Below are 26,116 nucleotides of genomic sequence, written 5' to 3'. Positions count from 1 at the left end.
CAGGTTACAATGGGTTATGCATTGAAAATTGAAAGGGGAGGTGCTCCCGAAAGCAGATGTAAGTGTTCTCAGTGAAGTTTATTCCAGGTTACAATTGACATGTGAACTTTTTGATTTTGCTACAGTGTCTTCTAAATCTGGTTACTGGGAGTCAAGCCCCTCTGTGTCAAGTCTCCCTGGGACAGATCATTAAATTCAAGGCTAAGGAGACTGTCTCCAAACCCCCACAATTCCTCTGCCATTCTTCAGCACCTACCTCCCACAATCATTTCTGATTCTAAACCAACAGGCAAGTGAGGGGAATTTCAAATTTGAGAGTTTAATATTTACAGAGAAGGAAGCCCAGCTCAAGGCATTAAGATGGCAAAGAACCCTGAAGAGTATGTGGGAATCCCACTGCCTATCATACTGGGTTTGGAGTAAAAATAGCAATATTTTTAAGAAACTTAAAAAAAGAAGAAAAAGATTTACAGGCCTACCATTCTGCATATGAGACAACATTGTCAATAGTGCATTCATTATTCAAGGGGCTGAGCTTTTGTGCACTTTATTTTGACTCCAGCACTTTTAGATATTGCTGACTATAAGGAAAATAAAATTCAAAGCAGCCCTCTATTTGGAGATAATATTGAAGCATTCTCTGCCACAAGTTTTGAGCATAAGGGATAGAAAGGGCTTTACTTATAGATGACTGGATTTGAAATCACCCAGTGGTGGTGACCTCAGACTCCAGTTCTGGTGAGAGAAGGTGGAGATGTGTGTGCTCAGCCAGCTGCTCTGTGCTTGGGTGGGGTGGAGGTCACCCAGTTGAAGAATCTGAGTCTTGTCCAGCCAAGAAGGAGGCATAAGTAGACACACTGCACCTCCTCACACAACCAAAAGAAAGACAACAACTTAAAAACAAAAAACAACCAGAACTGACAGAAAATCAAACTGCGCAGAAGTCTGAGAACCAAGGAGATAAAGAAGAAACATTCATCCAGACTGGTAGGAGGGGCAGAGATGGGCAGCCAGGGCGGAGGGGACTCGCACCAATGCAGCCGGACCCAGAGACATGGTGGATTGTGGGACGAACGGGGCAGGCAGTGTGACCGCTAGCAGACACTGTGGCCCCACATTCGTGCATAGATAAACCAGGAGGAACAGCGGGGGAACAAAACAGACTGCACAACCCAGGGCTCCAGCTCGGGGAAATAAAGCCTCAAACCTCTGAAAACACCCGTGGGGGTTGAGGAGGCAGCAGGAGAAACTCCCAGCCTCACAGGAGAGTTCATTGGAGAGACCCACTGGGGCCTAGAGTGTGCACAAGCCCACCCACTCGGGAATCAGTACCAGAGGGGCCCAGTTTGATTGTGGGTAGTGGAGGGAGGGACTGAAATCCCACAGAGAGTGGAGCAGGTGCCATGGCTCCCTCTCGGCCCCTCCCCCACATACAGCGTCACAGCACAGCGACCAGCGTTACCCTGCTCCGGTGAACACCTAAGGCTCCGCCCCTTTACACAACACGTGCGCCAAGACATAAAAAGAAATGGCCCAAATGAAAGAACAGATCAAAGCTCCAGAAGAAATACAACTAAGCAATGAAGAGATAGCCAACCTATCAGATGCACAGTTCAAAACACTGATAATCAGGATGCTCGCAGAATTGGTTGAATTTGGTCGCAAATTAGATGAAAAAATGAAGGTAATGCTAAGAGAAACAAAGGAAAAGGTACAGGGAACCAATAGTGATACAAAGGAAACTGAGACTCAAATCAACAGTGTGGACCAGAAGTAAGAAAGAAACATCCAACCAGAAAAGAAGGAATAAACAATAATTAAGAAAAATGAGGAGAGGCTTAGGAACCTCCAGGACATCTTGAAACGTTCCAACATCCGAATTATAGGGGTGCCAGAAGGAGAAGAGGAAGAGCAAAAACTTGAAAACTTATTTGAACAAATAATGAAGGAGAACTTCCCCAATCTGGCAAAGGAAATAGACTTCCAGGAAGTCCAGGCAGCTCAGAGAGTCCCAAAGAAGCTGGACCCAAGGAGGAACACACCAAGGCGCATCATAATTACATTACCCAAGATGAAAGAGAAGGAGAGAATCTTAGAAGCAGCAAGAGATAACGACTCACCTACAAAGGAGTTACCATAAGACTGTCAGCTAATTTCTCCAAAGAGACCTTGCAGGCAAGAAGGGGCTGGCAAGAAGTATTCCAAGTCATGAAAGGCAAGGGCCTACATCCAAGATTACTGTATCCAGCAAAGCTATCATTTAGAATGGAAGGGAAGATAAAGTGCTTCCTAGATAAGGTCAAGTTCAAGGAGTTCATCATCACCAAGCCCTTATTATAGGAAATGTTAAAGGGATTTATCTAAGAAAAAGAAAATAAAAAATATGAACAGTAAAAATGACAGCAAACTCACAGTTATTAACAACCACACCTAAAACAAAAACAAAAGCAAACTAAGCAAACAACTACAACAGGAACAGAACCACAGAAATGGAGATCACATGAAGGGTTCTCAATAGGGGAGTGAGATGGGGAGAGGGGGGAAAGGTACAGAGAATAAGTAGCATAAATGGTAGGTGGAAAATAGACAGGGGGAGGGTAAGAATAGTGTAGGAAATGTAAAAGCCAAAGAACTTATAAGTATGACCCATGGACATGAAGTATAGGGGGGGAATGTGGGAGGGAGGGGGTGGGCGGGATGGAGTGAAGTGAAGGGGGTAAATGGGACAACTGTAATAGCATAATCAATAAATATATTTTAAAAAATAAAGAATGTGAGTCTTTCATGGGTATGATGGGCATCAGCCTTCCACGGAGGGCCAGTCTGGATGGGGTGTGGGTCTGTGAGCACACGGATTATCCCCATTCAGCAGAGACTCACTGAGTGCTTCCTTGGTGCCAGGTTTCTGCTAGGCATGGGAGATTCTGTGAAGAACAAGATGGACAAGGTGTCTGGATCACCAAGCTTATGATCTAGAAGGAGAAGATAAAGTAATGAAACAAGATACTAATTTTGGATTGAAGAGTGATCTTAAAGAGTACCATGTCTATGTCTTGCATAGGGGATTGGGGGCAGCCTTTGTGAAGTCTGAAAGTGCAGAAGAACTCATCCAACTAGAGTGAGGAAGAGCAGGGACCAGGGCCCTGAGGTAGGAAAGAGCCTTATGTACACAAGAAACTTCCAGAAGGTCAGTGTGGCTACAGTGCAGTGAGCCCAGGGGAGTGCGGTACTGGACAAGGTTAGGAAGGGAGGCAGAGGCCACTCCAACAGGCAAGGAAAGGAGGCTTTTAGGTAAGGGAGTCACATAACTGGTCTGCAGTGCTGGCCGTAGAGTATGGAGAGTAGGAGCCATAGGGGAAGCAGGAGCCTACTGCATGGTCCAGGAAAGATCACATAAACCAAGAATTCCTGTTTGTTTTCCTTTTTCGAGGATTAAACAGATTAAACCTCCATTTGTTTCCTGCAGTGAACTTGCAGTGGTTGGCTAGTTAATGAGCTTATTACAGGCCTGTTGGCCAAGTTAGGTTTGGGTGAAGACAGCAAATGGGCAGGACAGGAGCTGCCTCCAGGCAGAAGCTCAGCAGCAAAGGCTGGGAAGTTTCACCAGGAAAAGGGTGATGTCTCTCTGGTTATGGTTGCCTTGCTCAGCTCCCTCCCAGCCTCCCTTTCTTCTCTGAGGCCAGGAGGAGTCATAACAAGTGACCAGGACAGGGAGGCAACCAAGGTATTAAATGTCCTTGGTGAAAGTCAAGGCAGGTAACTAAATGTCCTAAGACTTCACTGAGCTGCTTGTGTGATTTAGAGAAAGATAAATACAAGTTAAACAATCAGCTCTTCTTTGAGAGCTCTGGGATTGCTTTTTCCAAGGGGATTCAGTACACTCTGCTACCTCGTTTTCCTCTGTTGCAGCCAGAGCAAGGAAAAATAATACCTTTTTCTTTAATACCTTTAATACCTTTAATAATACCTTTAATAATACCTTTTTCTCACTGTGATTAACGGTTAATAATACACAAATAGTTATGGTGCTGAGTAACCTTAACTTGGCCTTGTTGTAATAAGGTTGATTTAACCTTGAAAGGGGGTGGTAGGGTGGTGGGAGAGACTGTGTTTGTGTGTTTTCATTTAGGTTGATTAAAGTGTGCTCATTTTATAATATAATTGCAATCCCCATGCAATAATGAGTTACGGATGAATCCAGCCTGAGTCAGGCCCTGTGTTTGGTGGGTTGGAGTGAGAGGTGAGGAGCTAAGTCAAATAATACATGGTACAGGGCTGGAAAAGCTGTCTGAGGAGGCATGTGGGCAAATTGAGACTGAAGGTTATTGTCCTGGGTCACTCAGATTGATGATTTGCTGGGCGTGAGGAACACAGAGAATGAGGTTCATGGAGTTGGAATCCCTGAGAGGGTGGCCCCTGAGTCCCTGAGTCCCCAGTGGTTGCTGCACAGCTTAGTTTGAGGATCACTGGTCTGGTCCACCCTCCTCATGCTGCAAATGGGTGATGACTCATCTAGGGTTGCCTGATGAGTTGGTGGCACAGCCAGAACCAGAACCCAGGTTTCTAGATGTCCCATCCTCCTGACTCTTTCCATCACATGAGGCCGCAGCTTGAGAGGAAGGCGCAGGAAGGCCTGCCTAATCGGACCTCGGTCATCAGACCGGCCTCAGTTTGACTTTCACAGCCTGCAAGAAAAACGGCCCCTCCTGCCTAAACCTCTGAGGGCAACACGGCAATACTGAGAGTGCATTTTGTGTTTCAGAACCCGCCAGGGGGAGGCTGTTCATTCCACCTTGTGTGGCCACAATGCTGACTGCCCGCCTCTCTAGACCCCTGTCAATGCTCCCAGGGAGAACCCTGAGTTTCCCTGACAGAGGAAATGGAACAAGGTAAGAAACTGAATGGTGGAGGTGGCCTGGAGGGACACACTTTCTGGTCAAAGTAGAGCTCTTCACACATGGATGACAGTGGTCCTAAAGCCTGACCCTCAACAGTGTCTCTCAGTTCCTGCCATGACCAGCAAAGGAAACCCCAAGGTGTCCTCAGAAGACAGAGACCCACACAGGGCACAGAAGAATATCTGTCATCAGATTTTTAAACTTTTTATTTTGAGATAACTACACTGATACAAAAGTTGCCAAAATAGTAAAAGGGTTTCCGTATCTTCCTTACCTAACTTCCCCAAATGATAACATCTTACAAACCCGTAGTGCAATCATGAAAAGCAGGAAATTACCACTGACGTGCTATTAACACACCTAATTCAAATGTCAAATGGCCCATTAATGGACCTTTACTGGTCCAGGATACAAACCAGGGTCCCACAGTGCACTTAGTTGTTCTGTCTCCTTACTCTCTTCCTATTAGGGACAGTTCCTGAGTCTTTGTTGTTTTTGAACTTGACCTTTGGAAGAAAGTCTCTCAATGTGGGTTTGTGTGATGTCCTGTTTAGATTTAGGTATTCGTGTTTGGAAAGTGCCACCCGTGTGAGGTGGTGTCTTCTCAGTGCCCTGCATCAGCAGGCCCAGGACACTCCTGGGTGACGTGCTCCATTACTTTGGTCACCTGGGAAACTGCTCTTTTCAAACCTTATACATGAAGCCAGGTAACTAAATGTCCTAAGACTTCACTGAGCTGCTTGTGTGATTTAGAGAAAGATAAATACAAGTTAAACAATCAGCTCTTCTTTGAGAGCTCTGGGATTGCTTTTTCCAAGGGGATTCAGTACACTCTGCTACCTCGTTTTCCTCTGTTGCAGCCAGAGCAAGGAAAAATAATACCTTTTTCTTTAATGTTAAAAAGCAGTGAAGTTAAGTGTTAGGTTAAATTCAAGCTATAAAATTGACAGGTATTTTCTATGCCAATTAATATGTTGAAAAGAGCATGCATTTAGGCTTATAGGAGCATTCACTTGAAAGCATTTCCTCAGGATACAGCAACTTGGTTGGAGATGGGGCTTCAACTACCAGAGGACACCAGGTAACAAGAATTAAAATGGCCCTTCCAGTTAAAATGACACCCTGTCACCTCTGAAGAGAGAACGTAGCCTGGCTCTACTGAAAGGCTTTGAGGAGGGGAATTACTGCAATTTTTTTTTTTTTTCAGTGAGTGATTCATAGAAATGGCAAAATCCTGGTGGGAAAATGGAGACAACTGTATTCGAACAATAAAAAAAAAGATTAAAAAAAAAAGAAATGGCAAAATCCTATCTCAAACATGACTTTGAGAGATTTCTGGAGATTATTTTTTATAGAGGAGAAAATAGTCCCAAAGGAAATTAAATACTTTTACAAAGGTTTTATCCTCAAATTACAGGGGAAGGAGGTATTGGTCAAACTTCTGGCTCATTTGAGGGGAAAGAAAGACTGTCATGGGGAGATTGAGAATCTTCAGGAAGGACTGTAGAAATAACTGGTTAGGCTGAAGGGGCTGGGGACAGAGAGATCAGGGGGCAGAGCTGAGTCAGAGGGCATTAGCTGTCCTCAGAGCAAATGTGTCAGCAGAGGTCTAGGAGGGAGGCCCGGATGGGTGAGGAGGATGGAAGGGGTCACTGTTGCCTGCATCAGGCAGAAGGACTTTGGGTGGGGCAAAACTATGGCCTGGTCATTTTGCTTGAATCTCAGTTGGCAAGGGCCTCATAATTCTGTCCCCGCCTGTGGGTAGGTCCTGTGATAGCATCCTTAACAATTGACCTTACAGCCCTATATCTCCAGCTATGGGGCAGACAGTACAGTACCTCTCACAGCAGGCCGCCTGCCTTCAGATAGTTTTCTCATAAAGTCCTTCTTCATATCGAACAGAAATCATTTCTCTTGTAAATTCTGCCCCTTGTTCCTGGGTCTGCTCTCTCTATTCATACTGAACAAGTTAACGTTTATCCCTAGGGACACCCTGCCACTTCAGCCCTACCTCCCACCGCTCTGACTTCTCATTCCACCTACATGTTTTTTCGTTGCTCATCTCCCATAGTTTCCCCACCAGTATCTAGGTCTTCCACCTGAATGTGTCCTTTCAGCCTGAGCACCTTTTTGAGATGTGATGCCCTGAGCAGAACACCGTCCTCCTTCCCGTGCGTGTCTGCCTCAGGGCAGTGGTCACCCAGTACACACCATCTGTCCAGATGAAAGCCTCCCCAGGACTGTCTGGGTGTGGTCCCAGCCCTAACACCTGAAACCTACTCTTCTAACTGGCTCTGCATAGTGGGCAAATTTTGGATACAACTTAGTAATATAATTAAACAAATTTTTGATGCATACAACAATCTCAATGAATCTCCAGGATTGATGTTGAGTGAAAAAAAGCAATCCCAGGAACATATTTGCTGATACCTCTGATAAGGGGTTAATATCCAAAATTAATGAAGAACACATAAAACTCAACACTAAAAAAACAAGCAATCCAATTAAAAAATGTGCAAAGGGCCTGAATAGACACATCTCCAAGAAGGACATACAGATGGCTTATAGGCATTTGAAAAGATGCTCAATGTCACTAATCATCAGAGAAATGCAAATTAAAATCACAATGAGATATCATCTCACACCTGTCAGAATGGCCATCATCAGTAAATCAACAAACAGTAAGTACTGGCCAGAATGTGGAGAAAAGGGAACACTTTTGCACTGTTGGTGGGAATGGGGCTTTGTGCAGCCATGTGGAAAGCAGTATGGAGATATCTCAAAAAATTAAAAATGGAGCTGCCTTATTGACCCAGCAATCTCACTTCTGGGTATTCATCCAAAGAAACCCAAAACACTAATTCAAAAGAACATAAGCAACCTTTTGTTCACTGCAGCGTTATTTACAGTAGCCAAGATTTGGAAGCAGCCCAAGTGCCCAGCAGTAGATGAATGGATAAAAGAGCTGTGGTACATTTATACAATGGACTATTACTCAGCTGTAAAAAAGGAAATCTTACCTTTTGCAACAGCATGGGTAGACCTGGAAAACATTATGCTAAGTGAAATAAGCCAGTCAGCGAAAGACAAATACCATATGATTTCACTTATATGTGGAATCTAATGAACAAAATAAATTAACAAACAAAATAGAGACAGACTCATAGATACAGAGAACAGACTGACAACTGGTGAGGTGGGTATTGTGGGGCTGGGTGAAAAGGAGAAGGGAATAAGAAGAAAACCAAACCTCGCAACCTCATAAACTTCATAGACAGACAATAGTATGGTGATTACCAGAGGGAAAGGGGGGTGAGGGGAGGTAGAAAAGGGTAAAGCGGGGGGTAAATGGTGATGGAAGGAGACTTTGGGTGGTGAACACACAATACAATATACAGATGATGTGTTATAGAATTGTACACCTGAAACCTATATAATTTTATTAATGTCACTCCAATAAATTCCATTTAAAAAATTTTTAAAAGAAAAAAGCAATCCCAAAAGGTTGCATTGTGTAAAATTCCATTTATATAACATCATAAAATGACAAAATTATAGAGACAGAGAACAGATGAGGGTTAAAGAGGATGTGGGGTGGGAGGGAAGAGGGTGTGGCTGTAAAAGGGTAACACGAGGAATCCTTGTGGCGATGGAAATGCTCTGTGTTTTTACTACATCAATGTCAGGGTCCTGGTTGTGACATCATGCTGTAGTTTTGCAAGATGTTAACATGAGGGGAAATTGGGTAAAAGGAACAGGGTATCTCTCTGTACTATTTCTTAACTGCATGTGAGTCTACAATTATTTCAAAATAAAAGGTTAAATTAATCAAAGTATCAGAAAGCAACATAAAGCCCAAGGGACAAATCATGGAATTTTCAAAAGGTTTTGTTAACAAAGCTATATCACCTGAACGTTCTTCCTACACAGTGGCAAAAATGGTCACTGCAACCGATGTCCCACTTTCTACCAGCCTAGCAGCCCTGGAGGAAAGAGGACCTCTTCCTCAGTAGTACCAGCAGGCTGTCCCCAGGGGCTCAGCATGGGGAGATGGCCAGTACTGCTCACTGGTGGCTGAGGGTACTCTGAGTTGTTTCTGCCCCAGGAACAAGGTCTAGGTGTGACCTCAGCCTGTGCTCAAGGCTTCCTTTTCTCTTGCAGGTTCACACTGCAGTTTTATTCCGCCTCCTTCGTCCCTGTGGGTCGTCGCACTTATGCCGATGCAGTGAACCCAGTGAGTGGCAGCCCAGCTACCTGGGAACCAGCCCAGTGGTCAGAGCCCCCAGGCCCTGAGCCACCTTCAGAGCAGGGCTTTAGAGCTTCCAGGGCACTCAGAGCCACTTTCTCCCATTCTTAACCCCTGCCTCCCTCCCCCCAAACCTCCCATCAAATGAGTTTTCGAGGTGAGGAGTTGAGACTCTAGAATCCCTCAGGCTTGGTTTTAGTTTCAGTTCTATTACTTAGTATGTTGGACATTTAAAAACTATCTTTTTCCTCACTCATAACATGGTATAATAATCGTAATTATTATATGGAGTTATGAGAATTAAGAATAATGCACGCACAGTGCCGTGCATGTGGTAAGTGATGATGAAGATGACAGTGATGATGGTGATGGTGATAAGGGTGATGGCAGATGACAAAACTGAGTTCCCGGAAGGGGAAGTAACTTCCCAAGCAACATTAGTAGCTGGTGGCAGAGCCTGGGTTAGAACCCAGTCTCCCGATTCTGAGACCAAGCTTTTCCAACCATACAATGATGCTTCTCCAGACAGAAACAGCCCGGCAGAGAGGGCCAGGCCTCGTCCACTCAGGAAGCGCTAGTTGTTATTGCCCAGAGGAGGCTTGGCCACTTTGCCCTCAGGATCCTAGTTCCTGACATGGGGTCTAATCTTCTAAAATAGGTTGGCAGCAAAGCTGTCCTGGTCACCGGCTGTGACTCTGGATTTGGGTTCTCCTTGGCTAAGCATCTGCATTCAAAAGGCTTCCTTGTGTTTGCTGGCTGCTTGATGAAGGTAAGAAATGGGTCATCTTCACCACCACTGTCCATCACACATGGTCATTGTTTTGTAGGGATTTTTTTATTGCAGTAAAATACACATAACATAAAATTTACCATCTTAACCATTTTTAAGTGTACTGCTCAGTGATATTAAATATATTTACATTGTCTAAGTCTCTCATATAAGTAGAATCATACAGCACTTGTCTTGATGTGACTGGATTTTCACTTACCATAATGTCTTCAAGATTTGTGCACGTTGTAGCAATTTACAGAATTTCTTTTTTTTAAGGCTGAATAATACTGCATTGTATGTTTATAATACATTTTACTTATCCATTCATCCATTGTTGGATACTTGGGTTGCTTCCATGTTTTAGCTACTGTGAATAATGCTGCTATGAACATAGGTGTACAAATATCTCTTCAAGACCCTGCTTTCATTTCTTTTGGGTATATACCCAGATGTAGAATTGTTGATCATATGGTAATTTTATTTTAATTTTTGAGTCAAACTGTCTTCCCCAGCAGCTGTACCATCTTACCTTCCCGCCAACAGTGTACAAGGGTTCTAATTTCTCCACATCCTCGCCAATACTTGTTTTCTTGTTTTTGATAGTGGCCATCCAAATGGGTATGAATGGTATCGTATAGGTTTGATTTATAGTTCCCTAATGATTAGTGATGTTGAGCATCTATTCATGTGTTCATTGGTCATTCATATATCTTTGGAGAAATGTCTATTCAAGCCCTTTGCCTATTTTTGAATTGGGTTGGATTTTTCTGTTGTTTTTGTTAAGTTTTAGGTGTTCTCTATATATTCTGGATATTTATCCCTTACAAGTTGTATGATTTGCAAACATTTTCTCCCATTTGTGGGTTATCATTTTACTCTGTAGGTAGTATCTTTTGATGTACAAAATTTAAAAATTTTTATTAAGTCCAGTTTGTCTATTTTTCTTTTATTTCCTATGCTTTTGGTGTCATCCCCAAGACATCATTGCCAAATCCAATGTCATGAAGCCTTTGTACTATGTTTTCTTCTAAGAGTTTTATTGTTTTAGTTCATATATTTAGTTCCTCAATCCATTTTGAGTTTCTGTATATGGTGTTAGGTAAGGGACCAACTTCATTCTTTTGCACGTTGATATCCAGTTTTCCCAGCACATTTTCTGAAAAGACTGTGCTTTCTCCCTCTGAATGGTCCTGGCACCCTTGTCAGTGGAATTTAGGGTGCATGAAGGGGAGTATTGGGGCATGAGGCTGCAAAAATAATTAGGGGACAGTTTCCCCAATTTAGAGATCATTACCACAGTTCACTTTTAGAACATTTCCGTTTCTCAAAAATTTCCCTCTTGAGCATTTGCACAACTGCCACACCTTCCTCTTGTCCTAAATAGCCACTTTTTTTCTGTCTCTTTAGATTTGTCTTTTCTGGACTATTCATATGAATGGAATCATATAATGCACAGGCTTTTGTGCCAAGCTTGGCATAATGTTTATGAGATTCATCCATGTTGCAGAATGTATAGTAGTTTGTTCCTTTATATTGCTGGATAGTGTTCTGTTGTATGGATATATTACATTTAAAAAGTTCATTCATTTTTAATGTACGTTTGGAGTTTGGGGCATTAAGAATAATGCTGCTATGAGCATTCACATACATTTTTCTGTGTAGGTATGTTTCTACCTGGTTCCTTTTAGTGGTATGTAGAAACCAACATCTGAGCATTAAGTGTGCTGATTGCTAATGGGGCATTTCTGCTCTCAGTGGACAGAGCTAGAAGATGTATAAAGAATGACACACACACACACACACACATATACACATATCTACATATTGTATCTATTTATCTCCCATCTCCATTTCCTGTAAATATCACACACATATAATTTATGAGATTATACTGATGTCCCATTTCACTTCAACACAACAGCGTTCTTTCTTGCTTCCCTCATTCCGTATTTGTTTCTTTTTTCTCCTGCATTTAGAACCCCGATTCCAAACTATATCAATATATTTACTCATTTGGTTAATCGTATGACATTTACATAATAGCTTCAGAATTGCTACATTCATCCCATTACATTACAAACAGCAAACCTACTAAGTAGTTGTCTCAAATTGGATCTTTCAAGAAGCAGATACTGAAATAGGATTCGAAGTGTAAGAGGTTGATTTGGGAAAGGCCTGTAGTGGCTAAAGCAGAATGAGGCATGTAGAGGCAGGGAAATCCTTGAGATTGCAATGCAGGTCTGTGAAAAGAAATTGGTAAGAAGGAGGATTAGGTAGGCAGAGCTTTCAACTGTGGTCTAAGGGTCTTAGCTCGGGTGATGGGGAATCTTTAAGCCAAGGTTTCCTGTTAAAGGAGACCTGCCTCAGGCAGGAACGGTCCAGTGTACCTGCCATGCATTGCCACTGGCTGAGAGAAGCCCTGGCAAGCATAGCTATGGCTGTGGCATCTGTGCTGTGGTGGCTCTGAAGGTGTGGCAGCTGGAGAGCTTCTGTCAACTGCTCCCACAGCAGATTGTCCTGAAGGAGGCATACTATGTTCACCGCGGTACAGCTTAAGATTTCTTTAAAGTGTTTTTATCTGTTGACTGATGGTATACAACGTGCTGTATTTAAAATTAACATGGATTAACTCTTTTTTGTCTTTATCATTATATTAGTTATTTGAAATACAGTTTGATTCATTTATTTGTATTTCGTTCTTGTTGATTTGATTTAATTTTGGAATATGTAAAACATTAACAAGGCTGTAAAGTCAAAAGTATTTAAAAAGGCGTGCTTTGAGCAGTGTTACTAACCCACCTGTCTTTACCGCTCCGTTCTTTCATTCCCCTCTTTCACAGATGTTTGCTTACTGCACATAGCCTTTTACAATTAAAAATAAACTTAATATATCTTGGAAATGACTCCATATGAGTTCATAGAGATCTTTCTCACTTTTTAAGACAGCATGGTAGTACTGTACTGTGTGAGTAGACTGTAGTTTACTCCACCCATCTTCTATATATGAACATTGTTTTTCAATATTTTGCAATTACAAATAAAGCAACAATGAATAATCTTGTACATATACATTTTTGTGTTATTGAGGGGTTTATGTTTAAGTTAAATAATTAGGAATGAGATTACTCTTAGGTCAAAGGGTTAAAAAAATGTCTTCATTTTAAAAGATATTTCCAAATTTTCTATAAAAGGGGCTGTGTAATTTTATATTGCCATAAATGTATGAGCATTCCTGTTTTCACACAGTTTCACCAAATGAGTGTGCATCAAGCTTTTGATTTGTACTGACCTGATAGGTGAAAAATACATCTCAGTGTAGTTTGTATTTCTCTTATTGTGAGCCTACACACCTGTTCTCCTTTTTAAATATATTTTATTGATTAGCTATAACAGTTGTCGCATTTCCCCCCCTTTATTTCCCTCTGCCCTGCACACCCCCTCCCACGTGCATTTCCCCTCTTTAGTTCATGTCCATGGGTCATGCATATAAGTTCTTTGGCTTCTACATTTCCTATACTGTTCTTAACCTCCCCCTGTCTATTTTCTACCTACCATTTATACTACTTACTCTCTGTACCTTCCCCCCCCCCACTCCCCTATTGATAACCCTCCATGTGATCTCCATTTCTGTGATTCTGTTCCTGTTCTAGTTGTTTACTTAGTTTGTTTCTGTTTTTGTTTTTTAGGTTCATTTGTTAATAGCTGTGAGTTTGTTGTCATTTTACTGTTCATATGTTTTACCTTCTTTTACTTAGATAAGTCCCTTTAATATTTCATATAATAAAGCCTTGGTGATGATGAACTCCTTTAACTTGACCTTATCTGAGAAGCACTTTATCTGCCCTTCCATTCTAAATGATAGCTTTGCGTGCTAGAGTAATCTTGGATGAAGTTCCTTGCCTTTCATGACTTGGAATACTTCTTTCCAGCCCCTTCTTGCCTGCTAGGTTTCTTTTGAGAAATCAGCTGATAGTCTAATGGGAACTCCTTTGTAGGTAACTGTGTCCTTTTCTCTGCTGCTTTTAAGATTCTCTCCTTATCTTTAATCTTGGGTAACTTAATTATGATGTGCCTTGGCGTGTTCCTCCTTGGATCCAGCTTCTTTGGGACTCTCTGAGCTTCCTGGACTTCCTGAAATTCTATTTCCTTGGCCAGATTGGGGAAGTTCTCCTTCACTATTTGCTCAAATAAGTTTTCATTTTCTAGCTCTTCCTCTTCTCCTTCTGGCACCCCTATGATTCGAATATTGGAACGTTTAAAGATGTCCTGGAGGTTCCTAAGCCTCTCCCCATTGTTTTGAATTCTTGTTTCTTCATTCTGTTCTGGTTGAATGTTTCTTTCTTCCTTCTGCTCCAAATCCTTGATCTGAGTCCTGATTTCCTTCCCATCACTGTTGGTTCCCTGTAGATTTTTCTTTATTTCACATAATGCAACCTTCATTGCTACCTCAGTCTTTTTTATGCTGTTGAAGTACCCAGTGAGTTCCTGGAGCATCCTGATTACCAGTGTTTTGAACTGTGCATCTGATAGGTTAGCTATCTCTTCGTCACTTAGTCGTATTTTTTCTGGAGCTTTGAACTGTTCTTTCATTTGGGCCTTTTTTTTTTTTTTGTCTCGATGAGCCTGTTACCTACCCCCCTATTCTTTAAAGGCAGGCATGACCCAGAAATTACATAAATATCACCTGCTCTCTCACTCTGTTGGCCAGGACTTAGTCACATGGCCTTAACTGACTGCTAGGGAGGCTGAGAAATGTAGTGGGTATTGAGACAATGCATTTACCCTGTTTAAAGTCAGAGGTTTTACTATGGTAGAAGAAGGAAAGATGGGTATGGGACAGCTTGTTGCCTCTGCTTAATGGCTAAGACATTTTTCTTTATTTTGAAGGTAGTAGGAACCCAGGGAAGGAATTTTTTAATACTAGGTTTAATATCTTAAAAACAATATCTATTCGATGTAAAAATTTCTATAATATAAAAATGTACAAATAATAAAGTAATTTGCATTGCTGTGGTCTTAACATACTTCTAGATCAGAGAAGAGTTTGTCATTTTAATTTTTACTTCTTTTGAGTTATGAAAGTAATACATATTTGTGATTGAATCAAACGATACAGAAGTAGATGATGTAAAAAAGTGAAGTCTTTTCAGTTCAGTTTCTTGCCCCCAAGTAACTAAAATGCATGTGTGCATATTATTTGTGACTTTCGCTGTTACAAACAAAGCCACATGTCTTTGCATAGTTTCCTTAGTGGTTCTTAGGAAAAATTTCTAGATGTGAAAGCACTAGGTGGAAAGATTTGTAGACTTTAGATTTTATTTAAATCTGCCCAGTTGTTCCCCAAAAGTCTATACCAATGCCTGCTCTCTCTGACAGTGCATGAAGGCACTTGTTTTGGGAGGGAATTGGGGGCGGCGGGACGGCATGCTTGGAGCTGGATTGTCCGCATAATGCGGGCCTGCCAGCAGGCCTGGCAGGAGCTGTGATACCACAAAACGTTTTGTGTTTTTAAATTCCTTTGTCCATATATTCAGTACCTGTACCATTGTGCTGGCTTGTCCAATGATACAAGGGGCTGAACTCCGTCCAGAGTGCAGGGCAGAGGCTGCTCAGTGCTGCAGAAGAAGGAGCCTTTGAGACAGAGTCAGGGCCTTGAGTTCTAGTTCCAGATCAGTCTCTAACCCAGGGACTGGCCAACACTCCTCTGAGCCCCAGTCTACTCTTTGTTATAGTAAGAGGGTTGGATTAGGTAATCTTAGGTCATTCCACTCACTGTCATCTTGGTGTCCACCTCTTGACTATTTCTGTGTCATGATCTGTCTTTTCTGGGCAAAAGCTAGAGAAGGCAGAAGTCACTAGGGCTTTAAAAAATGAGGAGATTAGTCTACAGCCTGGCTCTGAGATGTTAAGCCATGTGACAGATTCCAGCTACCTCTGTACCCAGACACTGTGGCCCTTAGTTAGAGATTCACCTCCTCTTGTGCTTCAGATCTCAGTGCATCAGGCCACCTCAAGGGTTTGGCTATGGCAGATGTCTTAACCCTCATAAGTTGCTAACTCCTCGCTTTCTACTGGATCATTTTGTGGTGAAGGTGCACGCCCCACTCCCCACACCCGACATGGACTGCTGCCCCGTTTTTCTGCTTCTCTTAGTAGAAGAGCGCTCTGGTCAGCTTGTTTGTAGTAGATGTTTTCACCTTTTTTCTTTCAATTTTCTCTCCAACCCACCTGGATTGGTTTTTTGCCTGTACCACTCTGTTTATTCATTCATTCAACAAATATTTATTGCTGTGAGCTGACAAAATTCTGTGACAATAGCGCATATAACAATTCAGTGAAAAGTTCTTGCCTTTGTGGATTTTACATGGCGGGTATAGTGGAGAGATAGGCAAGGAATACGATAAATAAGTTGCTTATCTGTGGGTTGGTAAAAAGCTATGGAGAAAAATAAAGCAGGAAAAGATGGAGGGGTGAATGGGATAGAGGAGGTGTTCAGTTTTAAAGAGGATAGAAAGACCTTACCAGGAAGGTGACAATGGAAGAAGGTGAGGGAGCAATCTTGAAAACTATCTGGGGAAGAGGGGACAGCTAAGCCAAAGCTCCAAGAAGGGCATGTGCCTGATGTGTTAGAGAAAGAGCAGGGGGCCTCTGTGGTTGCAGCCAAGTGAGTGAGAGGGAGGAGTGTGAGGCGAGAATGGTGGGAGTGGGGGGCGCGTGTAGAGGGGAATATACAATTTTGTGTAAGAGAAGGAACAGATTGCCTCTCTCTGGGATCGTGGGGAAGCCTCGGCAGGCCAAGGTGATGTGTAATCACCATCTGGAAGGATAGGCAGGAGTCTGCTGTGATGAGTGGAGGTGGCATATCCAGACACTGCCAGTAGTCTGATGTGGTCCTCATGGAAGAAGAGGAGGTGAGCTGGGGAAGGAGGGAAGGACTGGACCAGGAGGGGCTCTGGTTTTTGGCTTTTATCAAGGATGCCAAAAGTCCCCATTTTGCCAGATCCATTGGTCACTTCTCAGACTGTGTCACACTCAACCCATCAGCAGACTTTGCCAAACTGCTCTTGTTTGTAACTTTATTTCTTGACTTTGTGGGCTCCCTGCTCCCTTGATTTCTCTCCATCTTCTCTGCTAGCTCCTCCTGCTGTTTCTCCTATAACTATTACTATGTCCCAGGCTCTGTTCCCTTGTTACAGTATTTCTAAAACATGTGACAAGATGCTTATATGTGACCTGACTGGCTTGGCTCAGTTGATTGGGTGTCATCTTGCAGAGTGATAGGTCACAGGTTTAATTCCCAGTCAGGGCATGTGTCTGGGTTGCTGCCTGGTCCCCAGCTGGGGTGCGTGTGAGAGGCAGCTGATCAATGTATGTCTCTCACATCAATGTTTCTCTCCCCTTCTTGCTCCCTTCTTCTCTCTTTAAAGATAAATAAATAAAATATTTTTTAAAAGATGCTCACATGTAACACGGGCCGAGTGTTGTTACATCCTGCCTTGAGGTGCTAGATCACTGACAATAAATGCTGAGAGACTGTGAGACCTTTCTGCCAGGATTAGCCCATCACCTGCCTCACCATTGTAATAAATTGAGGTGGAGGTTGTTGAGAGATTGAAAAGAGATGTTAATGTGCTGTGATATTTTCTATCGGGTCTCAGGAGAACTCCTTGGAGAGCTTACCGTTTGTTCCCTGGAGTCTGAGGCCACAGAATGGAGTGTTATGTTTACCAAAAGAAGTTTAACGGCCTAAGAAAGAAGCCAGAGTAGCTTGTCTGGAAGCAGAGCAGAGAGAGCTGCGTAGGGGAAGGCCTGTCCTACCTGAGCAAGACACCATTGCCTGAACCCCATATGGATAATGGGAAGAGATCCTGGAGTCATCTTAAGGGCACCTGCCCAGTGAAACTCCTAGGGGTCCACGTGAACTGGCCAGGGGGTGCCTCATTGAAGCCCAGGCTGAGGGAGAAGATGCCCAGCTGGAGGAGGGAAGGGCACAGGTGTCTCCAGTGAAGGGATCTTCCAGAACCCACCAAAGTGCACCAGGGAGGGAGGGCCAGCCCTAGTGCGCCTGCTGTCCCAGGGTACCAGCCACGGACAGCAGTCGTACCACCCTCAGAAGACTGTGGTCTTGCTCCCTCGTTTGTCAGCTCCTGGGTTTAACCTGGGAGGGTCTGAGACAAAGGAATAAGAGAGGAGAAGGAGCTAGAACATAGTGAGAAAGACAGCCTCCACCCCTTCTACCTGGCGTCACACACTGGCTTCCCATACCCTGCAGGCCTGAGATAGGCAGGCTCTAAACTGGGTACAAGTTTGAGAGTTTGGGTTTTCAAACCAGGCTGGGCAGGAGTTATTTGATTACCAGACTGAACTGAACTCTTTGTTCCAAAACAAGAGGTTTTCTATAATCTGAGAATGAGTGGAAAAGCTATAAGACTTGCCTAAAATTTCATCCGGGGTGGAAAAAATAGCTTACAGATGAAGTTTAAAGGGATAGTGTAAGAAGTGGGTTTGCTAATAAACTAGTTACACCAGCACCAATGCAGCAGGACTGAAAGCTTGTCTTTGAGTATCAAGACAGACGTGGGCAAAGACAGAAACCCTGGAGCCAGGGAGGCACTGTGGCCCAGGCAATGCGGCCTGTGGCCCGAGGACAGGTGGATCTGGAAGGGGATGAGCCACCATAGTCTGTAGCTCATGGGCTGAGGACAGTCAGGAAAGGTCTCCTTGGAACAGCTGGGGACAAAACAAGAGGCCCTTTCCCTGTTAAGGTGGCTGTCAGGAGTAGGACGTGGGGGCTGCTCAGAGGTGGATGAGGACTCCCAGGGAGTCTGTCGGGTGAAGGTAGGAGGGTAGGATTTCTCTCCTGGGGGCCTGAATGCTGAACCTGAGGCCGTGGGCAGTTTCCTTTGAGAGTAAGTTCTTGGCTGCCAAGCTGCCAAACCAACCTCTTCTGGATACCCTGACCTGAAGTGAGGGGCTTCCCCTGGGGGCTGCCAGAGCATTGGCTTCATGCTAGCTAGAGACCCAAGGAGAGGTCAGGGGTGGCGTCCAGGAGTTGCTGAAGATGGCAGCAGGATTAACCAAATCCAGGAAGAGGAAAGGACACTCGGGTGCTTCTCGCGCATCTCAGCTGGACTCTGCTGTCGGAGGTAAACATTAGCACTCCTTTGAAGACTTAGATTTCTTGGGCTCAGCTCTGAGGGGCATTTGAGGAGCCATGATATGAAGACTGCATTAAAACAAGATGTGTTTTCCTGGTGCCTGTGCTGTGTGTGGAAGAGAGCAGTTCTGCGGCACCAGCCCCTCCAGCCTTGAAGATGGTGGGCCAGGGAATTCTTCTTTGGTGAGCCCTCTGTGGGAATGGCAGCAGAAAGTCCAGGCCTGTCTGTCCTGTGGATGGAACACCTGCTGTGTCATTTGGGAAGGTTGGCATATCCAGGTCTTTCAGAGCCAAGCCTTGCATGAACCAAGCCCCACACCTGGCTGCTCTGTACAGAGATGATTCTGGGAGTAGCTGCCATTCATAGTGCCAGATTGGGACTCAGGAGCCCTGAGTGTTGCATGTTCAGTAGGGCTGCTGGGGTAGGGCCTGGGGAGCTCCCTGGAGAGGATAGCAATTTAGGAGCGGAAGATATCTAAAAGGAGGGGGATCAGCTTGACTTCCTCTCTGATGCCTGGGTTTTCTCTGCACCATGTTCCCCACCCTGCCCCAACCCCCACCTCCACCCTCATTGTCTGAACACCTCCTTAGGCAGTCCATGCCACCTCTGGACTGTGAAAGTCACTCCTCATTTTGAGCTGAATTTGACATCTTGGCCCTGGTTCTGTTTTCTGGGCTGCATAGGACAGGTCAGTTCTCTTGCCACCATGTTCTCCCTGAATTTTCTCTCCAGAATGATTATCTCTATTACCTTTGGCCCCACTGGACATGGTCCCTTCACTGTTCTCTTCTGAGTTCTTCTGACAGTGCATCCCTCTGACATTGAACTCCAGTCCTGGGGTTTGGGTCCTCGTGGTTCAAACTGCTTATGCAAGACTCTGCCTAACCCGTAGAGAACTTTCCACTGACATTGGCCATCCCTGTGCTTTCTACGCCAGCCCTCACTTTAGTGCCGGTTGTATGTGCCCCGAGCAAGCCCTGGTCTGAGAGTAGGCAATCCTCTTACCACTTTATCCTCCATAGCTCCTCCTTTCCTCTTGTAAGGTGCATCGCTATTCCATCACCATTGAGAAAATCACTGCGAATTATATTATGACTGACAGTGTTTAATTTTCACATTGTGTGTAGCTCATCCCTATTGTGAAAAAATATGTCATAGAAGAGATGAAATATGATAATACAGACCATCTCATGATGTGAGTGAGGACTAATAAGAAAATGTATGTCAAGTGCTTAGCACAATGTGAAGCGCAGTAAACACTCAATAAATGACACCTGCTTTTATTTGAACCCTCCTGCAGCTCACCACACAGACTCTGCCCACCTGTCCAGCCTCAAACCCCACAACTTTTTCAGGGGCCCCTGTCCTGAGCCGTCTTTGGAAAACCTTACCTGCCTGCCCCACCTGCTCTGCAGCCCCTCAGCTTCCACAAGGCTTCCTGCAGCAAATACTCCTTTTGTGGTTTGCTTACTGATCTGCCACCTTCCCTAAAATGTGGATTTTTGAGAACAGGGACTGTTATTTATTTCTGCGTCTCCAGTACTTCGCACAGTGCTGGAACACGATAGAGGCCCAAGAAATGTTTGCTGAGTGAGTGATACTTTTCTCATGTATAATATTACCTGAACTTGCATAGTGCTTTATCACTTAACAGTTTTTTTTAAAAAGTTCCCTCATTCCATTAACCTGAGCAGGTCAGGATGGGTGGCAATGTCCTTATGACTAACTGTAGCTGGAAAAACCGGGCACCTGTTAAAAAATGCACCTGAGTGTACAGAGCCTGGTTAGCGACCAAGCTGGCAGCAGAGCCTGGCCCTGGCAGGTGACAGGCCCTTGGCTTAGAACAGGCAGCCTGCTGGTCACATGTGGCCTGTGGATGTGCTTTGGCCCAAGTATTGTTTTTTTTAGAAAACACAAATAAGTTGCAAACACTTAAAAAATTAAGAGATTTTATACAGAAATTCCAGTTACAAGCATCTGTTAACCCTGGGCTTGCACATGTGGACAACAGCTGGCAGGGGCTGAGAGGCAGGACTTGTACTCCACTCCTGAGTATCACCCCTTCTCACCATGGGATGCCCACATGCCTAGAACTGGTAGGTATTGAATTTGTGACCTCTGCTTAGAGAAATGGTCCTGCCAGGGAGGATTTAGGGGCTCAAAGTTATGTCTACGGCATTAGTTTGGTGCTTGGTACATCTTCAGCACCACCCCCCACTGGTGGAGCAAGCAAAGTGGGCCTCTAGGGACCATTGCCTTAGTTGTTAGTAGCCCCAGCTTCAGCAGGGATTTGGGGCCAGCTCCCTACCTTGGCCCTTGTCCTCAGCGTGGAGGCAGGGGGTGAAGTGGCACAGCTTCTCTCTCCTCCTCAGGACAAAGGGGATGTCGGAGCCAAGGAATTGGACAGCTTGAAGAGCGATCGACTGAGAACTGTTCAGCTCAATGTCTGCAAAAGCGAGGAGGTGGAGAAAGTGGTGGAGATCATATGCTCGAGCCTGGAGGACCCCGAGAAAGGTAGGGGGTACCCTGGGGCAGTGAGGTGCTATACAGGAGCCCTTTCTAAACACCACCCTCTATTTGCAGGTTTCCTGCCAAAGACTGCTTTCTTTACTGTACAAACTCCTGTACAGTAGGTTAAATGACACACACTTTGCAACCAGGCAATGTGAAATAAAGCCAAAGGTGATTTCAGAATCTATAAGATTGATGAATGGATATGTTGGGTCAGGTCAGCTCAGCCAATGTCCATGGAATGCCCACTCAGAGCCAGGTGCTGAGCCTAAGGGTTGGGAACACAAAGATGGCTAAGACATAGTCCCTGGCCTTGAGAACCTCGCAGTCATTGGGGGACTAAACCAGGTGATTTCCAGGTCCCCTCTTGGGAGCAGCAAAGGACAGAGAGACTGAACTCCACCTGGGGGCGAGGTAGGAAAGGGGTCAGTTAGGGCAGATTGTGACAGAGCTCAGAGAAGGGTGTTCCAGGAGGAGGGGAGCCCATGAATAATGGTGGGAAGTACACAAGGTGTGCGAAGGGGCTACAAGTCAGGGGTCAAGGCTGGTGAAGGTGATCTCAGCAAATTAGGCTGGGAAGGAACTTTTCCAGGGCCTGGGGTGCCAGGCAAGGGCAGTCGCCACTCTCTTGAGGGCAGTGGGATCCACTGAAGGGGATTTCCTGAAGGGAATAACGCGGTCAGACTTGTGAAAGCTTGCTCTGGGGGCTGTGCTGCCAGTGAGGAGTGGATTTAAAGTGGCAATACAGGCACAAGAGTCCTGAATGAGGGCAGGGAGTCCTGGGAAAGAGGAGGATCAGATGCAAGTACTGAGAAGACATAGCTGGCTGGACTTGGTGACTGATGCATGAGGTTGAGGGAGAGACAAGAGGGCTCTATGCTGGACACCTGGTACCCCGCATGGAGGGTCGAGGGATGTGGAGATGCTAAAGTGCCCAAGGGACACCCTGGGGAGTATCTGGGCTGGAGATCAGGTGTCCAGGGTTGGAAGAGAAACTAGGAATGGGGGAGATGCAAGGAGGGTCTACTGGGGAACATGAGCAATTAGGTACCAGAGAAAGGGAAGAGACAACTGTCAGAGAGGTTGGGTACGTGCCCCAGAAGCCAAAGGGGCAAAAAGTTTGGGGGGCAGTAGCCAACATGGGCACATGCTACAGAAAGTTTCCATAACTTAATGACTCAAGTGTCCCCCCAGTTCAGCCTGTGGAGGACCCTGGTGCGTGGGTCTCTATTGTGCATCAGAGGGGTGGGGACGCCATTTATGGAGAACACAGCGGTGGATGGTGCTGCCTGGGGAAGCCAGTTTGGTTTGCTGACTTCATCTGTGACATCTACCCTTGAGCTTCCTGGCAGCCCAGGTAGAAAGAGTACGCCTCATTCAGCTCTCTGCTCTCCCCCAGAATGGGGTGGGGGTGGGGACAGCTCTCCTGAGCAGTGGCTTCAGTTGCTGGCAGTGGGGAGGGAAAGGGTCAGGGAGACCAGGGCCTGTGCTGGGCACTCTGCTGGGCACGCTCAGTCAGGTGGGCATGCCGTCGTCCCCAGCACCCACCTTAGCAGCTCCTGTGCTGTGTGGGTATTAGAGAAGCGGTTGCTCTAGCGGCCAGCCTGTCACTGATGTGTCACCTTGTCAGCCCAGTGCCATCCCCACCTCACAGCAGGCCATTCCCAGGCCTCTCTGCTCTCTAAGGAGAGGCCCGTGACTTCCAGAATGTCTGTTTAGTAGTTACCAGGCAGCCCAGGGCTCCTGTGCCATTAAGAAAGTCTGGATGGGTTCCCTTGGGATGACTACCAGTTCAGACGGTGCAGCCTGCTTCGCCCCCTCTCCGTGGTAAATCCTCCTTCTCTCCGCCTTCCCTGGCGGCTGGGATGCTGCCTTCATAAACTGTTAGGCAGGGAAACAGCTGCAGTTAGCACCATGAAGCCACTTCGTTTTGCCCTATGGGTTTATAGTAGTTTAAAATGCCCGTGTAAAGGAATCATCACTGTAGAACTGAGGATAACATGGAGTTGCACCAGGTCTGGGGGCTACTCAGTGCTCTGGTCCTTGTCCCCTGTCACCAGGGCAGAACCACCTCCATTCCCTGCGTTGGTCTGAGCAGATAACCTCACCAGCAAGAGCAGAGTGAATCTGGAGCCATGAGACACTCAAATCACTATCCTTGGATGGTGCTCAAACCCCAGTACCACCCCTGATGCAAAAACCTTTCCATGATGCTTTTCCTCATGACCCATTCCAACAAGGGTTGATAAACCATTCAACATTAACCAAAACTGCATTTTGGGGGAAAAGATTTGAAGATTTTTAGGTCTGAAAAGAAAATAAATCTGTTAGGTATATGTTTGCACAGGTGTCCCCCTCCCCCCTCCCCCTCCCCTTCTCTCTCCCTCCCAGCTGTCCCCTGCCCCTTTCCCAGGGCCGTCTTCCTGGTAGGTAAAGCAGCTCTAATTCTCCTTCTCTGGCAGTACTGTCTCTGAACTCCAGGTGGCCCCCCTGCCCCGAGTTTTCAGACCAGCCTGTGGTTCCTAAAGGGGTGGCAGCTTCAGAGTCAACTTCTGCCGGGGCAGGAAGCTCCCAGGAGACAAGTGGAGGGCACATTTTGATGGCAAGTTTGGTGTCCTTCACCCTGGCTCTATGGAACAGTTGCTGCCAAAGCCGGGGGAGCCAGCCTCAGGGGTGAGATGAGGGGGATTGTCTGCTATAGCTGTTAGCCCGCTGTCACCAGTCCCTTTGCTCCCCAGCAGGACTCCAAGGCACTGGACATCCGGAGCCTGTGACTCCCACCCCAGGGAAAGGCTGAGTGAGTGGGCCTACCAGCAGGCTGTGGGCATGATCCAATCTTGAAATCACTCACCTAACAGTCAGTAAACATTTATTGAGTACTTGCTGAGCACCAGAAGGGGTTTGACCTGGCAGGAGGAGTTTGCAGTTGGACACCAGCCAAGTGGACGCTGGCGGTTCATGGTAGAACCTGTGAGGAACTGTGGTAGCACGGGGACCTTATGCCGTGGGCAGGGAAGACCATATTGTCTGGGATACCCTTGGTCTGGGAGTTAGAAGACTAGCTTTTCTCTGAGCTTCACACCTCTCACTAGAAGTGTGATCTTGGGATTGTGTATTCACCTGTGGGCCTCTGCTTGCCCATGTGTGAAGCGGGAAAGGTGCTTTGCTAGCCATCCAGTACTCATACCTAGACCTGTCTGCTGCTCTCAAGCTGAGGGGTGGGGAAGCTGCACAGAGCCAGGAAGCAGCAGATGCAGGAGGGGCCATGATGTCAGAGGAGCGGCAGGCTGGTGGGGCTTCAAGAAGGCAGACTACTTGAAAGGGAGTGGGTGGTAGAAGCCTGGAAAGACTTCACATACTCCACTGTGGAAGGGAACCTCCGGAGCAGGAAGTGACTGGCAGAGGCAGCTCTGGTTAAGGAGGTTGGATCAGGGTGGAGGTGGAGACGAGACTAAGACAGGGAGACATGGGAGAAGCTTCTCCTGTAATACAGGAGGGTGGTATAACAGGACCCAAACCCTGCCATGGGAACAGGAAAGAAGACATCGATTCTGGTGACACCACAGAGGAAGCCAACAGCAGCACAGGGTTAACATGAGGGCTGTGTCCTCACACAGGCCTGGATCCACATTCTGTCCTGTCCCCTCGCTGTCAGTGACACGAGCAGGACACTCTACCCGTCTGAGCCTCAGCTGCTTCATTCAGACATCGGACAATTTAATATCTACTTTATAGGTTGGTTGTGAGGAAAGGTGAATTAACAGATGCAAAATGTTTAGGTCAGGGCCTGGCAGCTGCCCTTTTGATCTTTGTCAGTAACATTAACAGTACTCATTAGATGGGTGGAGAAATGAAGGAGCTGGAGGAGTCAAAAATGAAAGTGGAACTATGAACATGGAGGAGGAGTAGGGTTGGGCAGCTGGGAACTTGATATACTGGTATGGTTAGGGTGCTTTGGGGACCTGTGGGACATTCAGGTGAAAGTGACTGTCAGGAAGAGGAGGCTGGGGTTAGGAGAGAGCCGTGACTCTGAGGGGTATATGGGGCCCCTTCCACAGAGGGGGAGGGGGGCCCACTGCAGGAACATAGCTGTCACCTAGACCAGCAGGGATATCATGGGTTTACTCAGAATGTTGGCCGAGGACTCAGGCGAACTCCTGGGCCCACACACTGTCACTACTGATCAAGGCCACGGAGCTGTCACGCAGGAGCATTGTGCTTTCACAGGTCAAGTGCAATTAAATGTTTTGGATATCAGTGTCTGCTGTAATTAGTGTTAGATGGAAAAAAGATGATTTATTTTTGTTTGTGTGATACTGTCCCATATGAATCGAGCACAAAGTAGCTGGAAAACTCCATGAACATACAATGGGGCTGCCTAAGCCCCGAGTGTGATTTCAGAGGAGGCAGTCTAGGACCAGACACCTGTGCCGTGGTGGGGCAGGCAGAAGAAAGGTGGCAAGGAGGGCGGAGGAGACATGTGAGTTTTATTAATGCCAAGGGAGGAGTGAGTGAGCGTCGAGAACCGTGA

General features: G+C 45.6%; 1 protein-coding gene across 3 annotated transcripts in view; it reads left to right on the top strand.

The window, feature by feature from the left end:
- BDH1 (3-hydroxybutyrate dehydrogenase 1) overlaps nucleotides 1-26,116 on the top strand; it is a 49,125-nt gene that overhangs the window by 11,800 nt on the left and 11,209 nt on the right. For all 3 annotated transcript variants that reach the window (XM_045185907.2, XM_024578115.4, XM_045185908.3), the window contains exons 2-5: nucleotides 4,763-4,889; nucleotides 9,060-9,132; nucleotides 9,803-9,913; nucleotides 21,447-21,588. In XM_045185907.2, coding sequence (XP_045041842.1) covers nucleotides 4,807-4,889; nucleotides 9,060-9,132; nucleotides 9,803-9,913; nucleotides 21,447-21,588 — 409 coding nt within the window. In that variant the 5' untranslated portion in view covers nucleotides 4,763-4,806. The remainder of the gene's footprint in view (nucleotides 1-4,762; nucleotides 4,890-9,059; nucleotides 9,133-9,802; nucleotides 9,914-21,446; nucleotides 21,589-26,116) is intronic.

Source organism: Desmodus rotundus, chromosome 2 (genome assembly GCF_022682495.2).
Source record: "Desmodus rotundus isolate HL8 chromosome 2, HLdesRot8A.1, whole genome shotgun sequence".
In the NCBI taxonomy this organism is placed as follows: domain Eukaryota; kingdom Metazoa; phylum Chordata; class Mammalia; order Chiroptera; family Phyllostomidae; genus Desmodus; species Desmodus rotundus.
The sequence above is the reverse complement of the archived record's forward strand: the minus strand, read 5'-3'. Positions and strand labels throughout refer to the sequence as shown.